The sequence below is a fragment of the Heterodontus francisci genome, chromosome 10 (genome assembly GCF_036365525.1).
Source record: "Heterodontus francisci isolate sHetFra1 chromosome 10, sHetFra1.hap1, whole genome shotgun sequence".
In the NCBI taxonomy this organism is placed as follows: Eukaryota; Metazoa; Chordata; class Chondrichthyes; order Heterodontiformes; family Heterodontidae; genus Heterodontus; species Heterodontus francisci.
This window is the reverse complement of record NC_090380.1, coordinates 68885844-68913132: the sequence shown is the minus strand read 5'-3', so window position 1 is coordinate 68913132 and position 27289 is coordinate 68885844. Positions and strand designations below refer to the sequence as shown.

Here is a 27289-nt window from a genome sequence, read left to right as displayed (position 1 = left end):
GCTGTGGAGGGATTAAAGGGATGTTTTCTGATTGAAGATTTCTATCACATAGAACTTTGCTTTTAATCATGATCTAACCACTTGTGCATTTTTTAAACCAACCAATGCTTGGCACAGAAATATGTATCTTAACCTAGTCTTTGATTATTCTTAATGAAAAAACAAACTGGGTTTGCACACTGGCTTTCACATCAGCAACCTAGGTTTATATCCAACCCAGACTGACGGGATGAAAATTTCCTCAGACTGCTGGGGGAAAGAGATTGTCAACAATCTTAATTTAGCTATTATTGGTAAGGATCTACCACACAAAACTGCAATATCAAATAACAATTTCACTCAGAGACCATAGGCTGGCTGGTGTGGAAAATGGAAAGTTGTTATATTGGTCCTCTAGGGATTAAGCTGTGTTGTTGGGATAGAAGAGGTTACTTTATTTCTTTCCGAATACTAATAAACTACATAGGGTTAGGGTTAGGTTAGATGTCCCAATTCCGCCACCTCCAGCATGATGCCACCACCAAACACATCTTCCCCTCCCCTCCCTGTCAGCATTCCGAAGGGATCGTTCCCTTCGCGACACCCTGGACCACTCCACCATCACCCTAATACCTAGTCCCCTTCCCACGGCACCTTCCCATGCAATCACAGGAGTTGTAAAACCTGCCCTTTTACCTCCTCTCTCCTCACTATCCAAGACCCCAAACACTCCTTTCAGGTGAAGCAGCGATTTACTTGTACTTCTTTCAATTTAGTATACTGTATTTGCTGCTCACAATGCGGTCTCCTCTACATTGGGAAGACCAAATGCAGACTGGGTGACCGCTTGGCAGAACACCTTCGCTCAGTCCGAAAATATGACCCGAGCTTCCTGTCACTTGCCATTTCAACACATCCCTCTGCTCTCATGCCCACATCTCTGTCCAGGGCTTGCTGCAGTGTACCAGTGAACATCAACGCAAGCTCGAGGAACAGCATCTCATTTACCGATTAGGCACACTACAACCTACCAGACTGAACATTGGGTTCAATAATTTCAGAGCATGACTGGCCCCACTTTTATATTTTTTTCTTTATTTTCTTTTTATTTTATTTTAGTTTGTTTCATCATTCATTTTTTACCATGTGCCTGTCCACTAATTTTTTCATGTTTGTGCTTTTGGCCAGGGCTGTTCATTATTCTGTCATTTAACACCCTCTCTGCACTAAGGCTTTGTCTTTCACCACACCATTAACTCACCCTTTTCCTTTGCTGCATGACCTTCTGGTCAGTTATTCGCTGTGACCCCCTGTTGTTATCTTTTGTTATCTTTTGCCCCACCCCCACTTTACTTGCTTAAAACCTATTACATTTCTAACCTTTGCCAGTTCTGATGAAAGGTCATTGACCTGAAATGTTAACTATGCTTCTCTCTCCACAGATCCTGCCAGACCTGCTGAGTATTTCCAGCATTTTTGTTTTTATTTCAGATTTCTAGCATCTGCAGTATTTTGCTTTTATTTTATGCATACGACAGATGTCAGATTGACCATTCATGTGAGAACGTGACTGAATATAGAAGTTCCGAGAAGAAGTGAAGAAGGAAATAGGAGGGGCAAAGAGAGAATATGAGAGGAGACTGCTGGCTAACATAAAAGGGAATTCAAAAGTCTTCTATAGGCATATAAATAGTAAAAGAGTAGTAATAGGAAGGGTGGGGCCGATTGGGGACCAAAAAAAGGGGATCTACACATGAAGGCAGAGAGCATGGCTGAGGTACTAAATCAGTACTTTACATTTGTCTTTACTAAGGAAGAAGATACTGCAAAGTCATGGTGAAAGAGGAGGTAGTTGAGATCTGGATGGCTAAAAATTGCTAAAGATGAGGTATTGGAAAGGCTGACTATAAAGTTGATGGGTCACCAGGACCAGATGGTGATGCATCCAAAAACATTGAGGGAACTAAGTGAAACTTGCAGAGGTTCTGGCCATAATCTTCCAATCCTCCTTAGATACAGGAGTGGTGCCAGAGGACTGGAGAACTGCAAATATTACACCTTTGTTTAAAAAAGGGTCTAAGGATAAACCCAGCAACTATAGGCCAGTCAGTTTAACTCCGGTGATGGGATAGCTTTTAGAAACAATAATCCGGGACAAAATTAACAGACACTTGGACAAATATGAATTAATAAGGAAAGCCAGCATGGATTTGTTAAAGACAAATCATGTTTAACTCACTTGATTGAGTTTTTTGATGAGGTAATAGAGAGGGTTGATGAGGATAATGCAGTTGATGTGGTGTCTATGGACTTCCAAAATGCGTTTGATAAAGTGCCACATAATAGGCTGGCCAGAAAAGTTGAAGACCATGGAGTAAAAGGGATAGTGGCAGCATGGATACGAAGTAGCCTGAGTGACAGGGAACTGGGAGTAGTGGGTGTATGTTTTTTCCGGACTGGAGGAAAGATACCGTGGGATTCCTAGGGGCAGGTACTAGGACCTCTGCTTTTCTTGATATATATCAATGACCTAGACTTGGTTGTACAGAGCATAATTTCAAAATTTGAAGATGACACAAAACTTGGAAGTATTGTGAGGAGGTTGATGATAGACTTCAAGTGGACATAGAATGGCTGGTGAAATGGGTAGATAGGAGGCAGATGCAATTTAATGCAGAGAAGTGTGAAGTGATACATTTTGTTATGAAGTACAAGGAGGGGCAATATAAAATAAAGGGAACAGAGGGACCTGGGGGTATATAAGCACTAATCATCGAAAGTGGCAGGGCAGATTGAGAAAGTAGTTAAAAAGGCATAGGGGATCCTCGACTTTATAAATAGAGGCATAGAGTACAAAAGCAAGGTAGTTATGAGAACATTTATAAAACACTGTTTTGGCCTCAGCTGGAGTATTGTGTCCAATTCTGGGCACCAAACTTTAGGAAGGATGTGAAGGTTTAAGAGATGGTGCGGAAAAGATTTATGAGAATGGTTCCAGGGATGAGGGACTTCAGTTATGTGGCTAGATTGGAGAAGTTGGGATAAAAACAAGAAATGCTGGAATCACTCAGCAGGTCTGGCAGCATCTGTGGAAAGAGAAGCAGAGTTAACGTTTCGGGTCAGTGACCCTTCTTCGGTCACTGACCTGAAACGTTAACTCTGCTTCTCTTTCCACAGATGCTGCCAGACCTGCTGAGTGATTCCAGCATTTCTTGTTTTTATTTCAGATTTCCAGCATCTGCAGTATTTTGCTTTTATTGGAGAAGTTGGGGTTGTTCTCCTTAGAGAAGGTTGAGAGGAGATTTGATAGAGGTGTTCAAAATTATGATGGGTCCGGACAGAGTAGATAGAGAGAACTTTTTCCCCATTGGCAGAGGGTTGAGAACCAGAGGACACTAATTTAAGGTGATTGACAAAAGAACCAATAGCGATATAAGGAAAAACTTTTTTACACAGCGAGTGGTTAGGATCTGAAATGCACTACCTGAAAGGGTGGTGGAAGCAGATTCATATGTGGCTTTCAAAAGGAATTGGATAAGCACCTGAAGAGAAAAAAAAATGCAGGGCTACGGGGAAAGGATGAGGTAGTAGAATTAGCTGAGTTGCTTTTGCAGAGAGCCAGCACATATATGTCGGGCTGAATGGCTTGCTTCTGTGCTGTAACCATTCTGTGCTTTTATGGTGCTTATCAACCCAGCTGACTAACGCTGTGGAAAACTCTAAAGATCAGTCATATGGCTCAGCTACATGTCAATATTCTTTGCTCTTTGAGTTGGAATTGAATCATTACATATCTAGTGAGTTAGCCAAGCTTAGTTATATGAATCCAGTATGAGAGGGTAAGCAACAAGAGAGAGATCACAGTTCATCAAAAGTAACTATACTGTTAGCAACAGAGGAGTGTAATAACATCATTCATAATCAGGCTCTGGTTGGATATTGACAGAAATATGTTTGAGTTTAGTCAGCGCTCTTTATGTTTTGTTACTATTTATATCACAATCCTTTGGTTCCTGTTCCTCTCACTTTTCATCCCAATCTTTTTGCCATGTTAAGAATATGCAAGTTTAAGATCATTATTGGAAATAGGTTCCTTCCATCCTATTACATCAACATTCTGCTGCCAGGAAAAGCTGAGACCAGAGTGACTGAGTAAAAACTTAAGAGTAAAAAGTTCTCAAACTTCCAAAGCGCCTTTCACAACCACTGGATGTTCCAAAGTGCTTTTCAGCCAATAAAGTACTTTTTGAAGTGTAGACACTGTTATAATGTAGGAAGCGAAGAAGCCAGTATGCACACAGCAAGCTCCCACAAACAGCAAGCTGATAATTACGAGATAATCTGACTTTGTATTGTTGGTTGAGGGATAAATATTGGCCACGGCAGCAGGGATAACACCCCTGCTCTTCTTCAAAATAGTGCCACAGGATCTTCCCTGTCCAGCCAAGAGGGGAGATAGCACCTCATTTTAACATCTCATCTGAAAGGCAGCACCTCCAATAGTGCAGCACTCCCTTAGTACTGAACTAGAGCACCAGCCTAGATTGTTGTGCTCAAGTCCTGGAGTGGGACTTGAACCCACAATCCTTTGACTCAGAGGTGATAGTGCCAGCAAGTGCGCCACAACTGACAGTCAAAGGACTGTATTTATGTCATTGTGATCAAATTATCTGGAACAAAATGCTGAATTCATTTCAACTTTAATCAGGGATTTAACTAATTAACTATACATCTTGGATAATTGTAAGCAAACATTTGTGAATATGACACATCATCATATATTCACTTAACTGATGTTGCCTGCAGAAAACTGAACACAGAATCACAGAACAAGAAGAAGAGTGGCACAGTGTGGAGAAAACACAATCAAATCAGCTTTCAATTCCTTTGTGGAGGATAAGGTCTCCAAAATATAATTTCCTACAGATTACAGAAAGGTACAACATACACGGGTTTATATTTCCATGGATGGAAGCTGATGTACTTAATCTAGAAAATCAGCAATCCACTGTACATACTGGATTCTTCCTCCCACTCATTGTCAAACAAGGCAAATTTCAGCCAAAAAGGAGCATGTTTCACGTAAGTAAATGCAGGTAGTCAATCTCTCTCACCTTGATTGATACGGAAATTGGGTGTCCGCATTTTACAGTAGTATGACTGGCACCCAACTTAAAAGTAAAAGAGGGACAACACTGTATAGAGATCAGGAGACAAATAATAGGGCAATATATAAAAGCATTTTAAAATGTGAATATAAGTAAATGTTTCAATTTTATTACTCTTTCGTTCTAAAACCATACATACCTGGACAAGAAATTTTCCAGTGATCTGGGTGTGTCTTCTTTCTTGCATGGTGTACCATCTCTCTTCTGTTTCTCCATCTCTTTGATTCTTGTTGTGAAGGTGTCAATCAAATTAAACACGGCTTGCATTGCGATTGGTACTTCATAGTATTGCTGTCAATACAGATATCCATGGTTACCTCTTCTGTCCTTTCTGTTTGCAGGATTCGATTATATATGAAAATAAAAAATAGTGGGATATTGCAACACAACATCCCGTACTATATTTTTCCAGGTTAAAGTTGTATTAAGTGAAGTCCTCATTCCACCTGCTTTACAACAACAACTTGCATTTATATAGCATATTTAGTATAATAAAACATTCCAAGGACCTTCAGAGGAGCATACCAGATAAAGACTGACTCTGAGCCAACAAGGAAGACAGTAAGAAATGTGACAAAAGGTTGGTCAAAGAGATAGGTTTTAAGAAGTATCTGAAACGAGGAAAGAGAGGTGGAGAGGCAGAAAGGTTTTAGGAGGTAATTCCAGAGCTTAGGGCCTAGATGGCTGAAGGCACAGCCACCAATGATGTGGTGAAAGGAGGGACAAGAGCTGAAAGAACGCAGAGCTCTTGGAAAGATGCCGAGCTGGAAGAGGTTACTGTGATAGGGAGGGACGAGACCATGGAGGGATTTGTTCTCGAGGTTGCCTCGATCACTGGGATGGTTGTACTAATGAAGCACAACTCAGATCTATAGAACTTTAAGGTGATCTGCCAGCATTGTGTTGTTAAACTTTAAAGAGAAAGCCTCCCAACTTGTACCCTTTCTAAAAAGCACCAGTTGCAATGCATTATGGACCTTAATATTCCTTTTTTCATTTTGTTATATATATTTTAAGGAACATTTTGTGTAAACAAGTATCAATGACATCATGAAGCTCCTAACGCCAGCTGCAGAACTCCGTGCCATGATGTACAGAATGACCTCACTGTTTAAGGCACTCAGTTAAGTACCTACAGGGTAGAAATTACTCATGGTGTGCAATCCAGACAGGAACAGCAGAATGTGTGTGCTACAACTAAGTGAACTTACACACTACAATCCTTGTAATATTTGGCATTTACATCAGTTATGTAGTTTAAGCAAGCTCCCATCTGCACAGCAGGTTCCAAGGGAGATCGCTCACACGTGAGCACAATGAGAGAACAAAAAGGCCTCTGCAGTCCTTTGAAGAGACTGCATTCTCAAGCACAAGACAAGGGAAAGGAATTACAGCTGCCAAATGCCTGGGAGATGGAAATTTCTTGCTCATGCATGCCCAGATTCACAGGAGCTATGCTTGAAGTCATACTAAATGGAGTAAAGAAAAGATCGCTACCTTCTTTAACATGGAAGGGTAAACGCCACAGAAATGGGTTCAAAAAGCCAGGCAGCACATATCAAATAGGGCAAATGTCAACAGCAACACCCAGAGAACCTGGCTGCAATGTAAGAGGTTGCCAGACCTGAGGAAAGCTCCCATGCCAAGGCTACTCAAAAATATCCTATTCCAAATAGCTGCCCTAAGTATGTGTGCCACAAAGTATTTCCTCACAACCTTCAAAGCATTAATATAGTCATAAAAACAGAAAATGTTGGAAATACTCAACAGATCAGGCAGCATCTGTGAAGAGAGAAGCATTTCAGGTCGATGACCTTTCATCAGAACACAGTCATAGTATAGTCATACAAGCATAAACCCCTTTGAATGCTTCCAGGAATTGCTACAGTGCAAGATACAATAAAAGCAAGAACTTCAATCTCAAACTGTATGAACATATCAAAAGAAAGGTAAAAAAAAATCAGGCCCTTAAATACTCGCCATGTCCATCACATAATGTAGCCTTGTGCACTACTCTCCCCAATTATTAACAGTGGTAACTCTTGGGGGAGGCAGAAAATGAGAATACAACTGGCTAATTTCATGAAGAACTAGGCAATCAAGCAAATCCCAAAAGACATTAATTACACATGACTAGAAATACTTCAACTTCCTCAGGACTATGCAGGGCCAAAATGACCATCTCTAACCATCAGGCTTGTCCTACAGTTTTATCTTTCTAACTTCTGAATAGTCCTGTTTGTCAAAATTTCACATTGGAAATCCTTCTGGCACAAGCCAACTGCACAATGGCCATTCTATCACAATCATACTTGACAAGCACTCGTTTATCATTGTATGTGTTCTTTAAACTTCCAACACCTCAAGACAACATTTTTGGACAAATTGGTGCATAACAAAAAGGGAATAAACCCAAACTGGAGGAAGATTCAGAAATTTCAATCCATGACAACCTTTGAAGAGTCCACACTGAACTTGATTGGATGTGCAAGTATTGAGAAAGTTGGGGAAGGAGTAGATGAAGCCAGAAGCCGCCTCATAAGTTCAGGGCTGGTACCAGCTGGCTCTTGTTATGCCTTCTTATCCTACTTACTTGAAGGGATATGTTCATCTGTAAAATCATTGGAATGTAAGCTCTGTTTGAAGGGACACTTTAGAACATATATGTTCATCTCTATTTCTAAGTCTGCCAGCACAGCAAGTGGACCTCAGCAAGTGAACTCCTCATTTTATCACTTACAGCTCAGTTACACACATGCCAAAGGATTTAGATAATGCGCTTAAGAAGGTAGCACCAAGTGAGTTGCAGTGCACTTCCGAAGAGGAGCACGTGTTTGTGGAAATGAGAAAACAAGAACCCGCTGACCAGAGGGCAAGCTCAGGTTTTACTTCAGCTGTAGTGCTTAGGGATTCAGATCTCATTGGACCTGCATATCAAAGGAAATTGCGTTAGATTATCTACAGGCATAGCTTAAAATACACTGTAGGGACGTCCACCAGCTGCATCTATGCAATTGTTTAGGAAGGCCTTTCTGCACTGTATGGCTTGTGTGGCAACTCCGGAGGCATGCAGAGTGGAGTCCTCAGTAGCACAGTCCAGTGGGAATACCTTTGTGGACTCCAGAAAAAAGAAGCTTTGACCTTTAATATTCAAGTGGCGCTTTTATTTGGCTTACGTGCTGAGGTAATCAGAAGGACCAAGCCATCAGGCGAGGCTTCACAGGCTTCATTACAGCCTTCAGGTCTGCTGTAAATCAGAAATGATGCTGAGGAAATACTCAGCAGCTTGTGCATGACTACAAGGCATTGATGAAGCTGTGCTCACTCAAGGTGGCACTGTATCCCACTGATCTAGCCCCGATGCTCAAGTGATATTAGGTCAGAAATTGGACAGGACCAACCAGCCACGGCAGTAGCAGAATCAGTTGGATGGCCATCTCAGAAACCAGCACAAAGAGATATAGTGTCTCCTGAATCTTTGGTGACTCCCACTGAAATCCTGTAGCCACCCAGCACACCAATCCTTCAAAAGGAGAATCACATAGAAGACAGAACAGCACAAAATACAGCAGCACTGTGGGAAAAGAGATTACTGTCAACAACAATTACACAGGTTAAACTGGTTGTATTTTAACTGTGTCCGGAGAATTTGTTTCTGATTTTGGGGAATTAGGAAGCAGTACAATGAAGAAGGAGCATTAATGTTACTTAAGAATGTGCAGAGGACGGTGTTGCAGAAGTTACCTCAAAACAAAAGAAAGATTATGGGCAGAATTTTCTGATCTTAATCCCTGCCTAAATGATGGGACCATTAGCGGGTCAGAAACACCGTTAACAGCTTTAGCTTTGCCGAGGTTCTTGAACTGAGCCACGGCATTAGCATCCCGCCTCCAAGTTCCTCGACCAATTAGAGAGGATAGGCAGAATGACGCGCTGGATTTGTCAAAGGGAGGATTTTGAATTAAAGAGACCCCAGCATGGGTTACAATGGCTCACCTGCACATGGATTTTTGAGGCTGCAACAACCACAGGAATGGAGAGGAGACCTGGGAAGGCTGCTCCTCAGGTCTCTCACTTTTACCTGGAGGTCCTGCTGGGGGAGCTGAGGGACTGCAGTGAGGTGATCTTTCACAAGGACAGGAGGAAGAGGACAACCTCTCCAACCAAATAAGCATGAATGGAAGTAGCTGAGGAAGTCAGCAGCAAGAATGTGCTCCCTCCAACCGGGAGACAGTGCATCGAGGATCCAGGACCTCAGGAGGCATGGCAGGTGAGTGGCATAGCAATTTCAGATGCCAAGCCCCAAACTCTAACTTTCCCAGCATTCTGCTGTATAACATGGGTCAGAGTAACACACCTTGCAGCAGCACTCATTTCTCTCTCTCCAGGCACCACACATCCCCATCTGTGCAGCAGTCACACTCACCCTTAGCCTACTGTCGCCTCGCACCCAGGCCACATAGACATCCTCCACAAATGCAACCTTGTAAAGTTGCAGAGACCCGGGGTTGTGGCCCTCCATTGATAGCCACCTTGATGGCCACTGGCAATGCATGCTCATGTGGTCCACTGGGAAAACAGGCTTTTTCCAGGAGGCTGCAGATATCTGCAACCTGCTGTGAAAGCTTGAGCCTCCTGAGGCACTGGTGCTCACACAGGTTGAGAGAACATGCCTGTGGACCCTGTGTTGGGGGGCTCACCTCCTTCCAGCTTGATCTCTGTGTCCAGCCCCTCTGCCATGTGGAGCAGCATGTGGCTGAGGAGGACAGCTGGTGCTGGTGTTGCTCCTGCTGGTGCTGTTGGTGCTGCAGCTCCTCTTGTTGCTCATCAGAGGTGCAAGGTAGAGCTACATAAGCTGTTCCTATGTCGTAGTGAAGGCTGACAGCAGGGAAGTACAGCTGAAGGTGAATGAAGTGGTGAAGTTCAAGACAAGTGAAGTGACTTCCCAGAAGTTAGCAATCATCTGTCAAGCAGTGATAGCACTCTCTGAGAGAAGTGCTATGAACTGTATCCTATCACCTGGCCGTGGCTGCAGCTCTTCAGTTTCACTGATCAAAGCCTTCCCCGCCTGTCAGTTTTACCGAAGAAGCTCTTCTTGCTGAGCACTCACTTTGGTGACTCTGGCGAGCTACTGACAGACCAAAATAGAGGGTTAAAATGGTACTTACCTACCTATTATCATACTTAAATGGCTTAGCCAGCAGCTGAAAGGGTGGGTTCACCTCTTGCCATCAATTCCGCCTACGTGAAACCCGGAAGAGAGTAGGATGATGTCATGATCTGGATCGGATATCATTTTTTGGTATTAAAAGCTAGTCTCAGTAATTGTGACCCCAAAACTACCGGATTGTCGTAAAAAAGAAAACATCAGGTTCACTAATGTCCTATTGGGAACGAAATCTGCCATCCTTACCCAGTCTGGGCTGCATGTGACTCCAGACCCACAGCAATGTGGTTGATTCTTAAGTAGGAAAACTAATGGGACTAAAGGCTGACAAGTCCCTTGGACCTGATGGCCTGTATTCTAGGGTCTTAAAAGAGGTGGATGCAGAGATATTGGATGAATTGGTTGTAATCTTCCAAATTTCCCTAGATTCTGGAAAGGTCCCAGCAGATTGGAAAACCGGAAATGTAACATACCTATTCAAGAAAGGAGGGAGACAGAAAGCAGGAAATTATAGGCCGGTTAGCCAAATACCTGTCATTCAGAAAATGCTAGAATCCATTATCAAGGAAGTAGTAGCAGGAGATTTAGAAAATCATAACATGGTCAGGCAAAGTCAACATGGTTTTATGAAAAGGAAATCATGTTTGACAAATTTATTGGAGTTCTTTAAGGATGTAACAAGCAGGGTGGATAAAGGGGAACCAGTAGATGAAGTATATTTGGATTTCCAAAAGGCATTCGATAAGGTGCCACATAAAAAGTTACTGCATGAGATAAGAGCTCATGGCGATGGGGCTATACATTAGCATGGATAGAGCAGTAGCTAACTAACAGGAACAGAGAATCAGGATAAATGGGTCATTTTCAGGTTGTCAAACTGTAACTAGTGGAGCACCACAGGGATCAGTGCTGGGGCCTCAGCTACTTATAATCTATATTAATGAATTGGATGAAGGGACCGACTGACTGTATTGTAGCCAAATTTGCGGACGATACAAAGATAGGTAGGGACGCAAGTTGTGAGGAGGACACACAGTGTCTGCAAAGAGAAATAGATAGGTTAAGTAAGTGGACAAAAATTTGGCAGATGGAGTAGAACGTGGCAAAATGTGCGGTTGTGCACTTTGGCGAGAAGAATAGAAAAGCAGAATATTATTTACATGGAGAGAGACTGCAGAATGCTGCGATACAGAAGGACCTGGATGTCCCTATACATGAACCACAAAAAGTTAGCATGCAGATACAGCAAGTAACTAGGAAGGCAAATGGAATCTTGGCATTTATCAAAAGGAGGATGGAGTATAAATGTAGGGAAGTCTTACTACAACTTTATAGGGCATTGTTGAGACCACACCTAGAGTACCGTGTCCAGTTTTGATCTCCTTACTTAAGGAGGGATATACTTGCATTGGAAGCACTTCAGAGGAGGTTCACTAGGCTGATTCCTGGGATGAGGGGTTTGTCTTATGAGGAAAGGTTGAGCAGATTGGGCCTATACTCACTGGAGTTTAGAAGAATGAGTGGTGATCATATTGAAACATATAAGATTCTGAGGGGGCTTTACAGAGTCGATGCTGAGAGGATGTTTCCCCTCATGGGGGAATCTAGAACTAGGAGGCACAGTCTCCAAATAAGGGGTCGCCCATTTAAGACAGAGATGAGGAGGAATTTCCTCTCTCAGAGGACTGTTAAGCTTTGGAATTTTCTACCCCAGAGAGCTGTGAGGCTGGGTCATTGAATATAGTCAAGGATAGGTTTAGTTTAGTTTAGAGATACAGCACTGAAACAGGCCTTTCGGCCCACCAAGTCTGTGCTGACCATTAACCACCCATTTATACTAATCCTACACTAATCCCATATTCCTACCACATCCCCACCTGTCCCTATATTTCCCTACCACCTACCTATACTAGGGGAAATTTATAATGGCCAATTTACCTATCAACCTGCAAGTCTTTGGCAGGTTAGACAGGTGTTTGATTTACAAGGGAGTCAAGGGATTTGGGGGGCAAGCAGGAAAGTGGAGTTAAGCCACAATCAGATCAGCATTGATCTTATTAAATAGCAGAGCAGGCTTGAGGGGCCGAATGGCCTACTCCTGCTACTAGTTATTATGTTCTTATTTCCATTAATATTGTTAATTGCATTCATAAGTATGTGCAAGCTGTGGGACAGGTAGATAGAAGGGAAGCAAATAAGGAAAAGACTCACAGTCCATCCATGCATTATAAACAGTTAAATCTGACCCTGAAAAGGTGACCAACTTAATTATTGAAGCCTGCTAACATATCAGAAGGTACAAGTCCCTGGTACTGGGAAATATCTGTGTTTAAAACTCTGTTGCTGATCAATAGCTTTACGTAATTACAAGAAAATCTTCCTGATTTCCTTGTCCCAGTTCGAACTTCATAAGAGATGGGTGATAGGTCTCACTCCAGCCTGTAGCATTTTTCAATTTTTCCTATCTGCTGTATTGTACCTACTGTATGAAGAACTAGGCATATGATGGCTCTATGGGAGTTGACGATACCTCATCTATGTGTTTCTTGGTACAAGATGCTGCTCCAAATCCAATATTATTTGGATGGTTAAGGGAGTGTTGGTCCATTTATTATTTTTGTATCCTTGGAGATGTAAATTAAACATCCTGGAATCAAATGGAATCTAGTGTGTCAATCTTTTGCCGCATTTAATTTCTTGTTTCTTGCTTCCCAGATTATAGCCTAAGCTACATGGTCTAACAGAGTGATCATTCTCCTATTATCCAAAAAGCTAAATAAAAGAGAGCACTTGTGTCATTTCCAGTAACCAGGTTGTCTGTTCAAGCCGTGGACAATGTTGCATTGCCAGATATTGTGCATATAAGATCACATTTTGGTTCATAGATTTTACAGGTCATCTGTCCTGAGTAGAAGAGAGACATCTGGAGGAGTGCCCAAATATATAACAATGCCTAGAATGATTTTTCTCAGCGTAGCATGGCTCTTTAAAGGGGCTGCTCAGACACTTAGTTGGAAGTCTCTTGGACAAATGCCTGGTGCAGTAATCTTCCAGGTCGTACTGGCATTTCTACAGCAATATCCTTTTGGCCAGTGTCTGCATCCTGCTCTTGCCTTGACTGTGAGTTGGTCTTTTCCATGGTTATCTTTTGCAGAGTTCTGCAGCATGCAGCAGATGGTAATGATCTTGGAGTCTCTGGAAGGGCTGTACCGTAGGATGCCCCTTGGTATGCCAAGACATCTGAAGCACTGCATCCGGATGCCAATGATATACTTCATATGATGCAGGTAGCTGATGTGCCTCTTTGTATCAACAAGGAAGGTTTCAACCCTGATTTCTAGTCTTGATTAGGACAGGAGCTACAGTGTTATAACTGGCCTCAATACCAGAGGACCTCTGGGGGGGAAAAGCTAGCCTAAGTACCTTGGGAGTGAAATTCCTATTGTAAGGAAAAACAGAGGATGCTTATTTTCTCCATAATTAAATCAAGTCACTGACAGATTTGAAAGTTGCATGTTCCTGTGATCTTATTAAAGGATCACCAATTATGGAAAGAAACAAACATTCGCCCTTATGTTGTTAGAAAAGGAGTTTCGGGTCCTGATCATGATTATGCCCTACTGATGTACCTGTGAGGTTTTTGGGTGACAGCAGGATCAGGTGTGGTTGATACCCACTGCAATAGAATAGCTGGCTGTTTAGGGTCACATGTGAAAAATACAAAATGGACAAGGTTCTGCAGGCTGCCAGTGGTACCACAACGCCACAAAATTCAACACCTCAAAGCAAAGGGGAGAGTACTGGAAAAGATAAAATTGGACGGCTCAAATGTTTTGTCAAATTACTTAGGCTTCTAATATGTTCAAACTGACAAACTGTTGAATGTAGAAAGATTACTTCAGCTGAACTGGTACCCCCATATTGATAATGTATTAAATGTTGTGCATAAAAAATCATTTTCACATACCTTGACTTTCATATCTAAATCAGTTAGCACCATGAAGAACTCGTTTTCAGTTATCCCATACTCCTTGCGAAGTTCAGTGATGAGGCCCTGATCCAGGTCACTGTGTCTTATATCTTTCACTGGCTTCTCATTATCTTAAGATAATAAAACATATTAATAGCTTCTTATATAAAAGCAAAATACTGCGGATGCTGGAAATCTGAAATAAAAACAAGAAATGCTGGAAGCACTCAGCAGGTCTGGCAGCATCTGTGGAAAGAGAAGCAGAGTTAACGTTTCGAAGAAGGGTCACTGACCCAAAACGTTAACTCTGCTTCTCTTTCCACAGATGCTGCCAGACCTGCGGAGTGCTTCCAGCATTTCTTGTTTTTATTATTAATACCTTCTTAAATAGGCAAATAACCAAACTTGTGTTCCTACATAAAAGAGGTAACTTACATTTTTTTTTAAACACCTGACATGAACAAACTACCCACTAGGAGAGAGTGGCTGATGAGTGACATTTTCAGTAATATTCTTTTTCACTAGATCTCACCTATATTGGAAGCACACCATTTTCTTTTGGGCCTCCTTATCTCGAGAGACAATGGATACGCGCCTGGAGGTGGTCAGTGGTTTGTGAAGCAGCGCCTGGAGTGGCTATAAAGGCCAATTCTGGAGTAACAGGCTCTTCCACAGGTGCTGCAGAGAAATTTGTTTGTTGGGGCTGTTGCACAGTTGGCTCTCCCCTTGCGCCTCTGTCTTTTTTCCTGCCAACTACTAAGTCTCTTCGACTCGCCACAATTTAGCCCTGTCTTTATGGCTGCCCGCCAGCTCTGGCGAATGCTGGCAACTGACTCCCACGACTTGTGATCAATGTCACACGATTTCATGTCGCGTTTGCAGACGTCTTTATAACGGAGACATGGACGGCCGGTGGGTCTGATACCAGTGGCGAGCTCGCTGTACAATGTGTCTTTGGGGATCCTGCCATCTTCCATGCGGCTCACATGGCCAAGCCATATCAAGCGCCGCTGACTCAGTAGTGTGTATAAGCTGGGGATGTTGGCCGCTTCAAGGACTTCTGTGTTGGAGATATAGTCCTGCCACCTGATGCCAAGTATTCTCCGAAGGCAGCGAAGATGGAATGAATTGAGACGTCGCTCTTGGCTGGCATACGTTGTCCAGGCCTCGCTGCCGTAGAGCAAGGTACTGAGGACACAGGCCTGATACACTCGGACTTTTGTGTTCCGTGTCAGTGCGCCATTTTCCCACACTCTCTTGGCCAGTCTGGACATAGCAGTGGAAGCCTTACCCACGCGCTTGTTGATTTCTGCATCTAGAGACAGGTTACTGGTGATAGTTGAGCCTAGGTAGGTGAACTCTTGAACCACTTCCAGAGCGTGGTCGCCAATATTGATGGATGGAGCATTTCTGACATCCTGCCCCATGATGTTCGTTTTCTTGAGGCTGATGGTTAGGCCAAATTCATTGCAGGCAGACGCAAACCTGTCGATGAGACTCTGCAGGCATTCTTCAGTGTGAGATGTTAAAGCAGCATCGTCAGCAAAGAGGAGTTCTCTGATAAGGACTTTCCGTACTTTGGACTTCGCTCTTAGACGGGCAAGGTTGAACAACCTGCCCCCTGATCTTGTGTGGAGGAAAATTCCTTCTTCAGAGGATTTGAACGCATGTGAAAGCAGCAGGGAGAAGAAAATCCCAAAAAGTGTGGGTGCGAGAACACAGCCCTGTTTCACACCACTCAGGATAGGAAAGGGCTCTGATGAGGAGCCACCATGTTGAATTGTGCCTTTCACATTGTCATGGAATGAGGTGATGATACTTAGTAGCTTTGGTGGACATCCGATCTTTTCTAGTAGTCTGAAGAGACCACGTCTGCTGACGAGGTCAAAGGCTTTGGTGAGATCAATGAAAGCAATGTAGAGGGGTATCTGCTGTTCACGGCATTTCTCCTGTATCTGACGAAGGGAGAACAGCATGTCAATAGTCGATCTCTCTGCACGAAAGCCACACTGTGCCTCAGGGTAGACGCGCTCGGCCAGCTTCTGGAGCCTGTTCAGAGCGACTCGAGCAAAGACTTTCCCCACTATGCTGAGCAGGGAGATTCCACGGTAGTTGTTGCAGTCACCGCGGTCACCTTTGTTTTTATAGAGGGTGATGATGTTGGCATCGCGCATGTCCTGGGGTACTGCTCCCTCGTCCCAGCACAGGCATAGCAGTTCATGTAGTGCTGAGAGTATAGCAGGCTTGGCACTCTTGATTATTTCAGGGGTAATGCTGTCCTTCCCAGGGGCTTTTCCGCTGGCTAGGGAATCAATGGCATCACTGAGTTCCGATTTGGTTGGCTGTATGTCCAGCTCATCCATGACTGGTAGAGGCTGGGCTGCATTGAGGGCAGTCTCAGTGACAGCATTCTCCCTGGAGTACAGTTCTAGGTAGTGCTCAACCCAGCGGTCCATCTGTTTGCGTTGGTCAGTGATTATGTCCCCCGATTTAGATTTGAGGGGGGTGATCTTCTTGATGGTTGGCCCAAGAGCTCTCTTCATGCCATCATACATTCCTCTGATGTTTCCGGTGTCTGAGGCCAGCTGAATATGACTGCATAGGTGTTGCCAGTAGTCGTTTGCGCAACGCCTAGCTGTTCTTTGTGCAGTACTTCTGGCTGCTTTAAGTGCTGCGGATGTTAAATCGCTGGGGGCTTTCTTGTAGTTCAAAAGTGCAATGCGCTTAGCGGCTATGACAGGTTCCAGCTCTTCATTATGAGATTGAAACCAGTCTGCATTTCTCTTCGCACTTTTGCCGTAGGTGGTCAAAGCTGACTCATAGATGGCGTCTCTGATGTGGGCCCACTTGGTCTCAGCATCCCCTGTGGGAGTGTTTTGAAGGGCTGTTACAAGTGAATTTAGAAATTTTTGTAACAGCTGTGGGTGAGAAATTCTGCTCGTGTTGATGCGCGGGTGGCCCTTCTGCTTGGAATGATGCAACTTCTTTGGTCTGAGTCTAACCTTGCTGCACACCAGGGAGTGGTCGGTGTCGCAGTCCGCACTGTGGAAGCTGCGTGTGATTTGAACACTGTTTAAGGCGGCTCGCCTTGTGACAATGAGGTCTAGCTGGTGCCAACGACGTGATCTTGGGTGCCTCCATGAAACCTGGTGACAGGGTTTAGTGTGAAAGAACGAGTTGGTGATGCAGAGGTTATGATAGGTACACAACTCAAGCAGTCTCTGCCCGTTCTCATTCATCCTTCCAACGCCATAGCGCCCAAGGCAGGAGGGCCATGAGTCATGGTCGGCCCCAACCCTGGCATTAAAGTCCCCCAGCAGGAATAGGTGTTCGGTGTTGGGGATGCTGCTAATGATGTTATGGAGTTGTTCATAGAACTGGTCTTTAGCTTCAGGTGGGGAGCAGAGTGTTGGAGCATAGATGCTGAGTAGGTGTACTGGACCAGAGGTGGTGAGCAGTCGGATGGACAGTATGCGTTCCGAGCCATTTGAGGGAGGCTCTATCATGCTGAGCAAGGAGTTTCTGATGGCGAAGCCCACTCCATGCTGTCTTGGTTCTTCAGGAACTCTGAACTTAGACTCTGTTAATAGCCTGATTGAGTAAAACACAGCAACTTGTGGCTGCTATTACATTATGGATACTGATAATTTAGGCCCTTTTGCTTGTTGTATTATGTGGAATAATTAAAAAGTAGCCATTTTAACAAGGAATGTGTCTACTCCAGGTTAGTCATTTTAAGACCTGTATTAGTTTGTGTTGTGCGCCCAAGTCCATTTGGACCTGTGCCAAAAATACCCAATCCCCTGCAAACCCTGGCAGAGAAGGTTCTCATCCCATCAATCTGGACTAATCTGAGGTTAGTTTCCAGAGCAGTTGCCCACTGCAGCACCCTATCCCACTGGGTTTCCATGCAACATCAAGATGTAATTCTGATGTTGCACTGTGCCTCTAAATGCAATACTGACTGTATCTGAGAAGATTTGTGTGCAGCAGTTACATTGGTTTCTCATATCACTTTGGAATGCAGTGAGGTTATTGCAGAAAAGCTCAAGGTATAGGGGGTAACATATTGGCATAGATAGAAGATTAGCTAGCTAACAGGAAACAGAGAGTAGGCATAAATGGGTCATTTTCTGGTTGGTAAGATGTAATGAGTGGTGTGCCACAGGGATCAGCACTGGGGCCTCAACTTTTTACAATTTATATAAATGACTTAGATGAAAAGACCAAATGTATGGTTGCTAAATTTGCTGATGACACAAAGATGGATAGGAAAGTAACTTGTGAAGAGGACATAAGGGATACAGATAGGTTAAGTGAGTGGGCAAAGACCTGGCAAATGGAGTATAATGTGGGAAAGTGTGAAATTGTCTACTTTGGCAGGAAGAATAAAAAAAGAAACATATTATCTAAATGGTGAGAGATTGCAGAGCTCTGAGGTGCAGAAGGATCTGGGTGTCCTCGTGCATGAATCGCAAAAGGTTAATGTGCAGGTACAGCACGTAATTAGGAAAGCTAATAGAATGTTATCATTTATCGCGAGGGGAATTTAATACAAAAGTAGGGAGGTTAAAAGTAGGGAGGTTATGCTTCAGCTATACAGGGCATTGGTGAGACCACATCTGGAGTACTGTGTACAATACTAGTCTCCTTATTTAAGGAAGGATTTAAATGCATTGGAGGCAGTACAGAGAAGGTTTACTAGACTAATACCTGGAATGGGCGGGCTGTCTTACAAGGAAAGATTGGATAGGCTAGGCTTGTATCCACCGGAATTTAAAAGAGTAAGAGGTGACTTGATTGAAACATATAAGATCCTGAGGGGTCTTGACAGGGTGGATGTGGAAAGGATGTTTCTCGTTGTGGGAGAATCTAGAACTAGGGGTCACTGTTTGGAAATAAGGGGTCGCCCATTTAAGACAGAGGTGAGGAGAAATTTTTTCTCTCAGAGGGTCGTGAGTCTTTGGAATTCTCTTCCTCAAAAAGAGGTGAAAGCAGAGTCTTTGAATATTTTTAAGGCAGAGGTAGATAGATTCTTGATAAGCCAGGGGGTGGAAGGTAATCGGGGGTAGGTGGAAATGTGGAATAATCAGTTCAGCCATGAATTTATTGAATGGCGGAGCAGGCTTGAAGGGCCGTGTGGCTTACTCCTGCTCCTAATTCGTATGTTCGTAAGAGAAGCAGGGCTCTGCGGTGCAAACCCAAACACACAGAACTTTTTACTTCCTGTTTCTAGCGCAAGAACAATTGACAGGACATTCAGCTTTCCTACAATCTGTAGAAAATTAGCAGCAGCTGAGGCTACCTGGACTATAAAAAAATGTTAAAGAGTAGCTCTGCATTTGGGGGAGTACGCAGAGTGAAAACTCCCATCACATTTCCGTCAAATGCGGCATGCACTTACATTTCTATACCTGTACTTGTCATGCTAGGTCCCCACCTGCCAAGAATGAGGCACATTAATTTTGTCATGAACATTGATTTTAAACTGTTACTGGAGCGAGGAAAGGACTTGTTAAACAGATCAGCCGTGGCTGGAAAATATATTTGCATATTAAGAGACAGTGCTTGGAAGGACAAAGGACCATTCTCTAACACATTCAACCCACAATGGACCTTGATCACCAGGTATTGTGTGTAAGAAGAGCATTCCAGAGACTGCTAAGGTGATACAGTCCAGGATTGGTTGGGCCAGCTGGTCATATGACTAACTGGCTGTTTCGGGGGTTTTTTTGAATTAGCCACAGAGAGTTTGAACTCAGTAAGATTGTTTGTTCCTGGACTAAGATTATCTCTCCTGTCTGCTCCCATCTCTTTCTCACAAGCCTCTGAATCTGCTGAAGACACATGAACCCCAAAAGAGAAAAGTCTCCAACAGCCAACAAGGTTTAAGAAGAATACTGGTACCTAACGAAAAGCAAGATCTACCTACAATCAAGGACTCTACAGTGAGCTTGAAGAACCGTAACAAAAACTCTTCAGATATTGCCTCACACTTTTCACTTTATTTTTTCTTCTGCTCTTTTCTGTCTCTATTTTGCATGTGTGTATCGCATATGCATGCTAGCACGTGCGCATCGTGTACCCATAGGTGTCAACCGAATTAGGGTTTAAGTTTAATAAATTTCTTTCTTCTTTAAACCTAAGAAAGCCTTGTTCTTTGCCTTATAATTGGAAAGCAGTGAACAAGGATTCACCAAGGGGGAGCTAAAAACATGGTGTGTTTAAAATTAAACCCTGTAACGGGAAGACCAGGTGAAGGCTGAGAGGGACCCCTAGACACCTGTCTCCCCTGGTCATGACATACTTAACAGAATTTATATCTCCAGTTTACACCAGAACAGGTCAAATCTAAGACTGCAAAACTGCTATTCAATTCAAAAAAGCGATGAGTTAAATATGGATTTCGGAGTCGTGATCAGAATGTTGTTCAGGTGATTATTTTTCATGTTCTTGCCTCCCCTCTGTTTTGATCTACTTTCTTGCCTTTCATTTTCAGTTCGGATAATGACGCTGTCAGCCAAACTTGTGTATTTCCAGAAATTTTTAATAGAAATTTCTAGTACTTGTTTCCGCCCTTCAATTCATTTGCTCCATCTTCAACTAGACCCTCCAAGTAGAAGTAGCAGCGAGTGTCAGATGTAGTACAACTGGAGCCAACACAGGGCTCTAGAAACCAATGCACACCACAATATCCTGACACACACTGCAACCTTTTAACAGCCTGAATATGATCCTGCACTCATTCTCTCAGTAAAAGCATTCCATATATATGTAGCCATGTGAAACAAGATACACACCATTGGCTCTCTTGTTTCTGCCATAATGTGGAGATTCACTAAAGGCTCACAGACAAGTATAACATAGTATGTATGACTCCAATTATGAGGGGCTGCTCCGACTTTTGGAGAAACCTGTGGCAAGCACAACCAATACAGGGCAACATAGGTCGTCACTCACAGCAGTGCCATAAAATTAACACTGGCAAAATAATGAACAACTTGCTGAAAGTCTCAGCCATGAATCAAAGGTATGAAGAAAACTGTCGACATTATTTCACATAGAGAGGGAAAAGAATGGATGAAATACTGACCCAGCTGGTAATGATCAATTTGAATCGTGCTGTTACTCAAAGGCCCCAAAATGGTGATAATTGAGATTTTTCTTAATGCCATTTCACAGACGTGCTCTAAATACTCATCTCGTTGCTGTTCGTACATGTTGCTTTTGTCATTTGGAGAGGTAATAAGCTATGAATAAGAAGGAGAAATTCATATTGGAAAAGTAAAATCAGTTGATGTTTCAATCTTTAGAAATGCTGTCATTTTGAAGTCAAATATCATTCTCATATATATATATATATATATATATTACTCCGCTGAAAATGCCAAACAACATTGCTTCCTAGCTGTAAAAATTCTCAAACCATATGCATAGTAACAACTTAACAGACTAGCTTGTGTTCTCGTATCATAATATTTGTGTCTTTCATCGAACTCTGAATAAGCTAAGTGAAGGTAATCAATGTGAGTTTCTAAGTCTGCAGATAGATATTCTGCCACTTTTGCATCAGTGGGAAGTGGTTTTGGGTCCTCGGCAGCAAAAGTGGTCCCATAACTCAGCAAACTACCCACTAAAACCCTGATGTATGAGAACTACACATTTTCATTTCACAATGAGTGCAGTATAGTTGCAGAATAAAACTGCAAGGAACAACTGCTTCGAAGGAAGGACAAAGACGAACATTTGCCAAATTGGTAACATGTACCATTGAAGGCAACACACCTGAATGGCCCAAATAAGTTCACTGTGTGAATGGCTGAATGTTGTTGAAGTTTAAGAAACAAAAAAACCTGCATCCAATATTTATGCCAGGCCCTTTGAAATCTGTCAATTTAAAGAAAACTATAAATTATAAATAAAAAGCATAAAGATGGAATTATTTTTAAATGCTGTGTGTTGCAGATCAATAGCTTTACTGATCTGAGTAGACAGTACTGCAGTCTCTATTTCATTTGTGACATGATGGTGCCCGAGTGTGAGTGAGAAAAACAGCAAAGTATTATTGTAGGACTAGTGCAAATTCAAATTTTAATCATAAAACTTGGCGGCTATAGTAGAAGAAAGAACTATAAAAAAATAAACCAGGACTGCAAGGCAATTTGAAACAGGCTATGGTAGATAAAGCATTGATATGGTCAGCAGAGGATCTGAAATTTACCATCCAGGAAAGCATTAGGATTGTTGACTCTGGAAGTGACAATGGCCTGGATGGGTATTTCAGCAGAAGATGGCAGACATAGGTACTGAGGCGGGGAATATAACAGAGGTGGAATTAAACAGTCTTTGTAACTTCAAATGGGAGGCTGAGATTGTGCTAAGTCTGGTTCAGCCTGAGGCCATGGCCAGAGAGAGGGTTGGAACTAGAGGATATGGAGTTGTGGTGGACTCTGAAGATGATGGCTTCGGTCTTCCCAATGCCTAGTTAAGGAAATTGTACATCACCCAAGAGTGGATGTTGAACAAACAGTCTGATAATGCAGAGGCAGTGAAGGGGTTGAGACAAGTGGTGGAGAAGTAGAGCTGGATATCAATAACATATAAATGCAAGTTGACCCTATGTCTATGGATGATGTTGCCAAAAGGCAGCATTTATATGAGGAAAAGGAGGAAGCTACAGATGGATTTTGGAGAACTCTAAAGCACTTACTGTGTTCCAACTAGATCTGGTGATCAACAGCTAAACCAGTTATAAAGCAGACACGCTTAAGATGGTGCCCCTTGTATTTGAGCTAGCAAGGTTGTGGGGTCATACCGGGGGAAAGAGCAGAATGGGAGACAGTTAAGGATTTTGTCAGAGCCAAGGCATCAAAGGTGGATTTGTGGTGGAAGGAGAGCCAAAGATTAGGCAATTGGGTGTTTGAAAGTGCAGTGGTTAGCAACTTAGGAAAGAGATTGTTTTTCTGGGGCAGGGGTAGAAAGAAGTGAGTGGGGATGTGAATCATGAAGGATACAAGGAAATGGTCAGAGATGTTCTTCTCAGTGATTGAAACCACGGGAGTACAAAAACCAGGGGAGAGTGCTAAATCAAGAGCATGGTCATGACAAAACACCCTATCTAAACAAGGCACAAGCAATATATCTGCATACAATATTTAAAAAATTGGGTCAGGTTGGACTAGTTCACTGAACTAATGTTGTTTCGATAGATGCTTGTATGTGGATACAGACTGCAGGAAACATTATTTTAGTTTACATGATGGGACTAAGACTAATTTCCTATTCCCTTCAATCCCAGACCAACCACAGGCATTTTTTCATTTGTTCATGGGTTGTGAGCATCGCTGGCCAGGCCAACATTTACTTTTCATCACTAATTGCCCTTGAGAAGGTGGTCGTGAGCTGCCTTCCCAAACTGCTGCAGTCCATGTGGTGTAGGTACACCTATAGTGCTGTTAGGGAGTTATAGAGACATAGAGTCATTTACGGCACAGAAGGAAGCCACTTGGCCCATCAAGTCCATGTCGGCTCTCTGCAGAGCTAGGTTTTTGACCCTGTGAAAGTGAAGAAAAGGCGAGGGAGGGGAACTTGCAGGTGGTGGTGCTCCCATGCATCTGCTACCCTTGTTCTTCTAGGTGGTAGAGTTGTGGTTTTGGAAGGTTTTGTCGAAGGAGGCACGGTGAGTTGCTGCAGTGCATCTTGTAGATGGTACACACTGCCGCCACTGTGCGTCAATGTTGGAGGAAGTGTATGCTGAAGGTGTTGGATGGGATGCTGATCAAGTGGGCTGCTTTGTCTTGGATGGTGTCATGTTTCTTAAGTGTTGTTAGAGCTGCACTCATCCAGGCAAGTGGAAAGTATTTCCTTATGAATGGTGGACAGGCTCTGGGGAGTCAGGTGGTGAGTTACTGCTCTTGTACCTTGACCTGCTCTTGTAGTCACAGCATTTATATGGCTGGTCCAATTCAGTTTCTAGTCAATGGCAACCCCCAGGATGTTGACAGTGGAGGATTCAATGATGGTAATGCCATTGAATGTCAAGGGCAGATGGTTAGATTCTCTCTTGTTGGAGATGGTCATTGCCTGGCACTTGCAAATGTTACTAATAGTAATAATGCTCTGAGTAACAACGAATAATTTGGCACAGTTCTAGCCTAAATATCTATTTCTATGACTCTTTGACTTTGTATCTATAAGTATGGCTGGAATTTTACGGTGGGCAGACAGGAGCCGGCCTCCGACATAAAAGTCGGTGGCAAAGCCGCTTCCGCCTCGCCTGTGAATCCGTTCTGTATTTTATGGGTCCCCAGGCTTTAATTGTTCCGAGGTGGGACTTCCACCCGCTTGAGGAAGTCCCGCCTCATTGACCTGCCGGCCAATTAGCGGGCCAGCAGCTTAGACCCAGCAGCGCCACCGGGAGCGGTGGCCGCTGCTGGGACTGAAGCCCAGCTGAAGCTATAAGAACACATGGAGCCGGGAGGAAAGGTAGGTTTTGGTTTCCTTACCAGGGGTAATCAGTCGGAGCAAGTGTGATCAGTTGGGGGGAAGGGATGCGTGTTGGGTGCTGGGGGTGGTTGGGGTAGCGGGGGTGGCCCTCCATTGGGCACCCTGTGCCCGATGAGCAGACCGCCCCCCACCCCCCCCCAGGGCGATCAGTAGCCGCCTGGTTTTACCAGACAGCTATTCCCGGCTCCAGGATGTAAAATCCGCATGAGGTGGACGAAGGCCCTTAAGTGGCCCTTAAGTGCCCAATTAAGGGCCTTGATTGGCCTGGGGCGGGCGGGCCATTTCCCCTCCCCCACCTGCCCTACGTAAAGGGCAGCGGACGCGGGAGAGGGTCGGGAAAGCTTCCCGGAGCCTCCCGCTCCATTTTACCCCACCCCCACTCCTCCCCACCCCCCCGCCACCATCCCGCTCATTGGGGTGGTGTATAATTCTGGCCTATATGTTACAACTGGGAATTTGGAAGGGAATTGAGGTGGGAGCCTGTCACTGTAAGCACTGCTTAAAGATAAATCAACATTCTAGTGCTGACAGAATTTCTTTCTAATCTTGTAATAATTAGAATACTGGAATATTAGGGAGTGGAAATGTAAACCAGTTCCATGACAAGTTATTAATACTTTATACATGTGGTTCATAACACAGCTATCTTCCATTTGTAGCAGTAAGGCCTTCATTTAGTTATATTAATTCAACATCAGCGGTATTCAGGTATTTAATACCAATCTCAGCAAAGAATGTTGCTGACACAAATACAGTGGCCTTATTAGCTTATTACTGGCAGCTGATGTCCCAGAGGCAGCTCAGCAGTTGTGGCTGGGGATGGGGGCGGGGGCTGGACAAGATCGGAGGCTCAGCCGCCTGCCTAGGTCTTTAGGAAAGTCTGGGGGCACAGACCCTCACAAATTAAATTCTCTGTTTAGTGGATTGCCATTGAACACCTCTGATTGTCTGATTTGTGTTGTGGGAACCAGTGAAATAAAAATGGTGACCCTGAAAACTCCCAGGCCTTCCAGCAAGCTACCAGGCCTCTGCTGCTAATTTCTATTGGGCCTTGTTAGATATAGAACCTTTATCAGCTCCAAACATGGTCCCCTGTATCAGGTGGTGTTGGGACCAGGACAGAGGGGCTTCCCAAACTGGGAGTTTCCTTGGCCCTGGTCTGGGGTCCACTGGGGAGCTGGACACTGAATGAAAAGAGTCATACTAGCGGAAGTGGAACACACCTGGGGAACTAGCGTTGGGTCTTGGCTTGGGCTTTCAAAGCCTAAGGTGGGCATGATTCAGAAATTGTCCTCTTTTACAGGGTGATAGGGATGGCCCAGGCAAAGGTTGCTGTGGTTGGGCTTGTTAGGCCCTATTCAATTGGAAGGGCTTTGCTACAATTCACAATCCCCTCCACTGCTATGCTAGGTGTTTGAGATGCACCTTTCAGGTGTGGACACCTACCAGGGATATTTCAAATAGAGAACCTCCTCCTGACTCCACATACACAGGTGGGGTCAACGGCTGAGCTGCTTATGGGTGGACCTGGTAATTATGTTGGACAACCTCTTCCCACAGGAATAATTGCCAAAAATATGACAAAGCAGCAGTTTCAACTGATATTCTTGGGCTACAAAACTGTTTTCCAAATGAAAACTTGTTATATGCGTTAATATGTAGAATGTGTTATGGCCATCAGTGAGATAGATATTTTCACTCACAAGATGACCAGGACCCAGTTACAACAATATTTGTGCATCTTATAAATTTTTGTTTAGTTTCATTCTTGAAGACATTTATATCATATAACTGACATTTCCTCTATTCATTCACAGCTGAGTTGTATGAAGTCCCTTTCTTCATAAGAAGCTTTTAAAAACCCAAATGATTTTTTCTGTTAACTTTCAAGTTTTTATTTATTTTTTTATTTTTATTTAGAGATACAGCACTGAAACAGGCCCTTCGGCCCACCAAGTCTGTGCTGACCATCAACCACCTATTTATACTAATCCTACACTAATTCCATGTTCCTACCACATCCCCACCTGTCCCTATATTTCCCTACCACCTACCTATACTAGGGGCAATATATAGTGGCCAATTTACCTATCGACCTGCAAGTCTTTGGCACGTGGGAGGAAACCGGAGCACCCGGAGGAAACCCACACAAACACAGGGAGAACTTGCAAACTCCACACAGGCAGTACCCGGAATTGAACCCAGGTCGCTGGAGCTGTGAGGCTGCGGTGCTAACCACTGCGCCAACAAGTGAGAACTTGTTTAATATCAGTTATAGTAACAATTGTGTAAGCCTCCTATAATAATGAATGGACCAGCTATTGGCAATTCTTTAAACAGTTCATGAGCTTTCACTTCTTAAAGACTCAATGCCATAAAACTGACCTATATGAGATTTTCCTATGTAATAATGGGTCATTGGTGATGCCCTACACCATAACAAAAATTTTCCCTCACAACTTCATATGATGCTTTGCACAGAACATATGAGATAGATGT

At 43.5% G+C, this 27289-nt stretch overlaps 1 protein-coding gene across 1 annotated transcript in view; it reads right to left on the bottom strand.

Moving 5' to 3' along the window:
* The window catches only part of ccdc80 (coiled-coil domain containing 80), a 46164-nt gene that overhangs the window by 13938 nt on the left and 4937 nt on the right, over window positions 1-27289 (bottom strand). Inside the window, exons 2-4 of the mRNA XM_068040676.1 lie at window positions 21378-21534; window positions 14282-14415; window positions 5287-5438 (exon numbers count right to left, since the gene is read on the bottom strand). Of these exons, the coding sequence (XP_067896777.1) occupies window positions 5287-5438; window positions 14282-14415; window positions 21378-21534 (443 nt within the window). The remainder of the gene's footprint in view (window positions 1-5286; window positions 5439-14281; window positions 14416-21377; window positions 21535-27289) is intronic.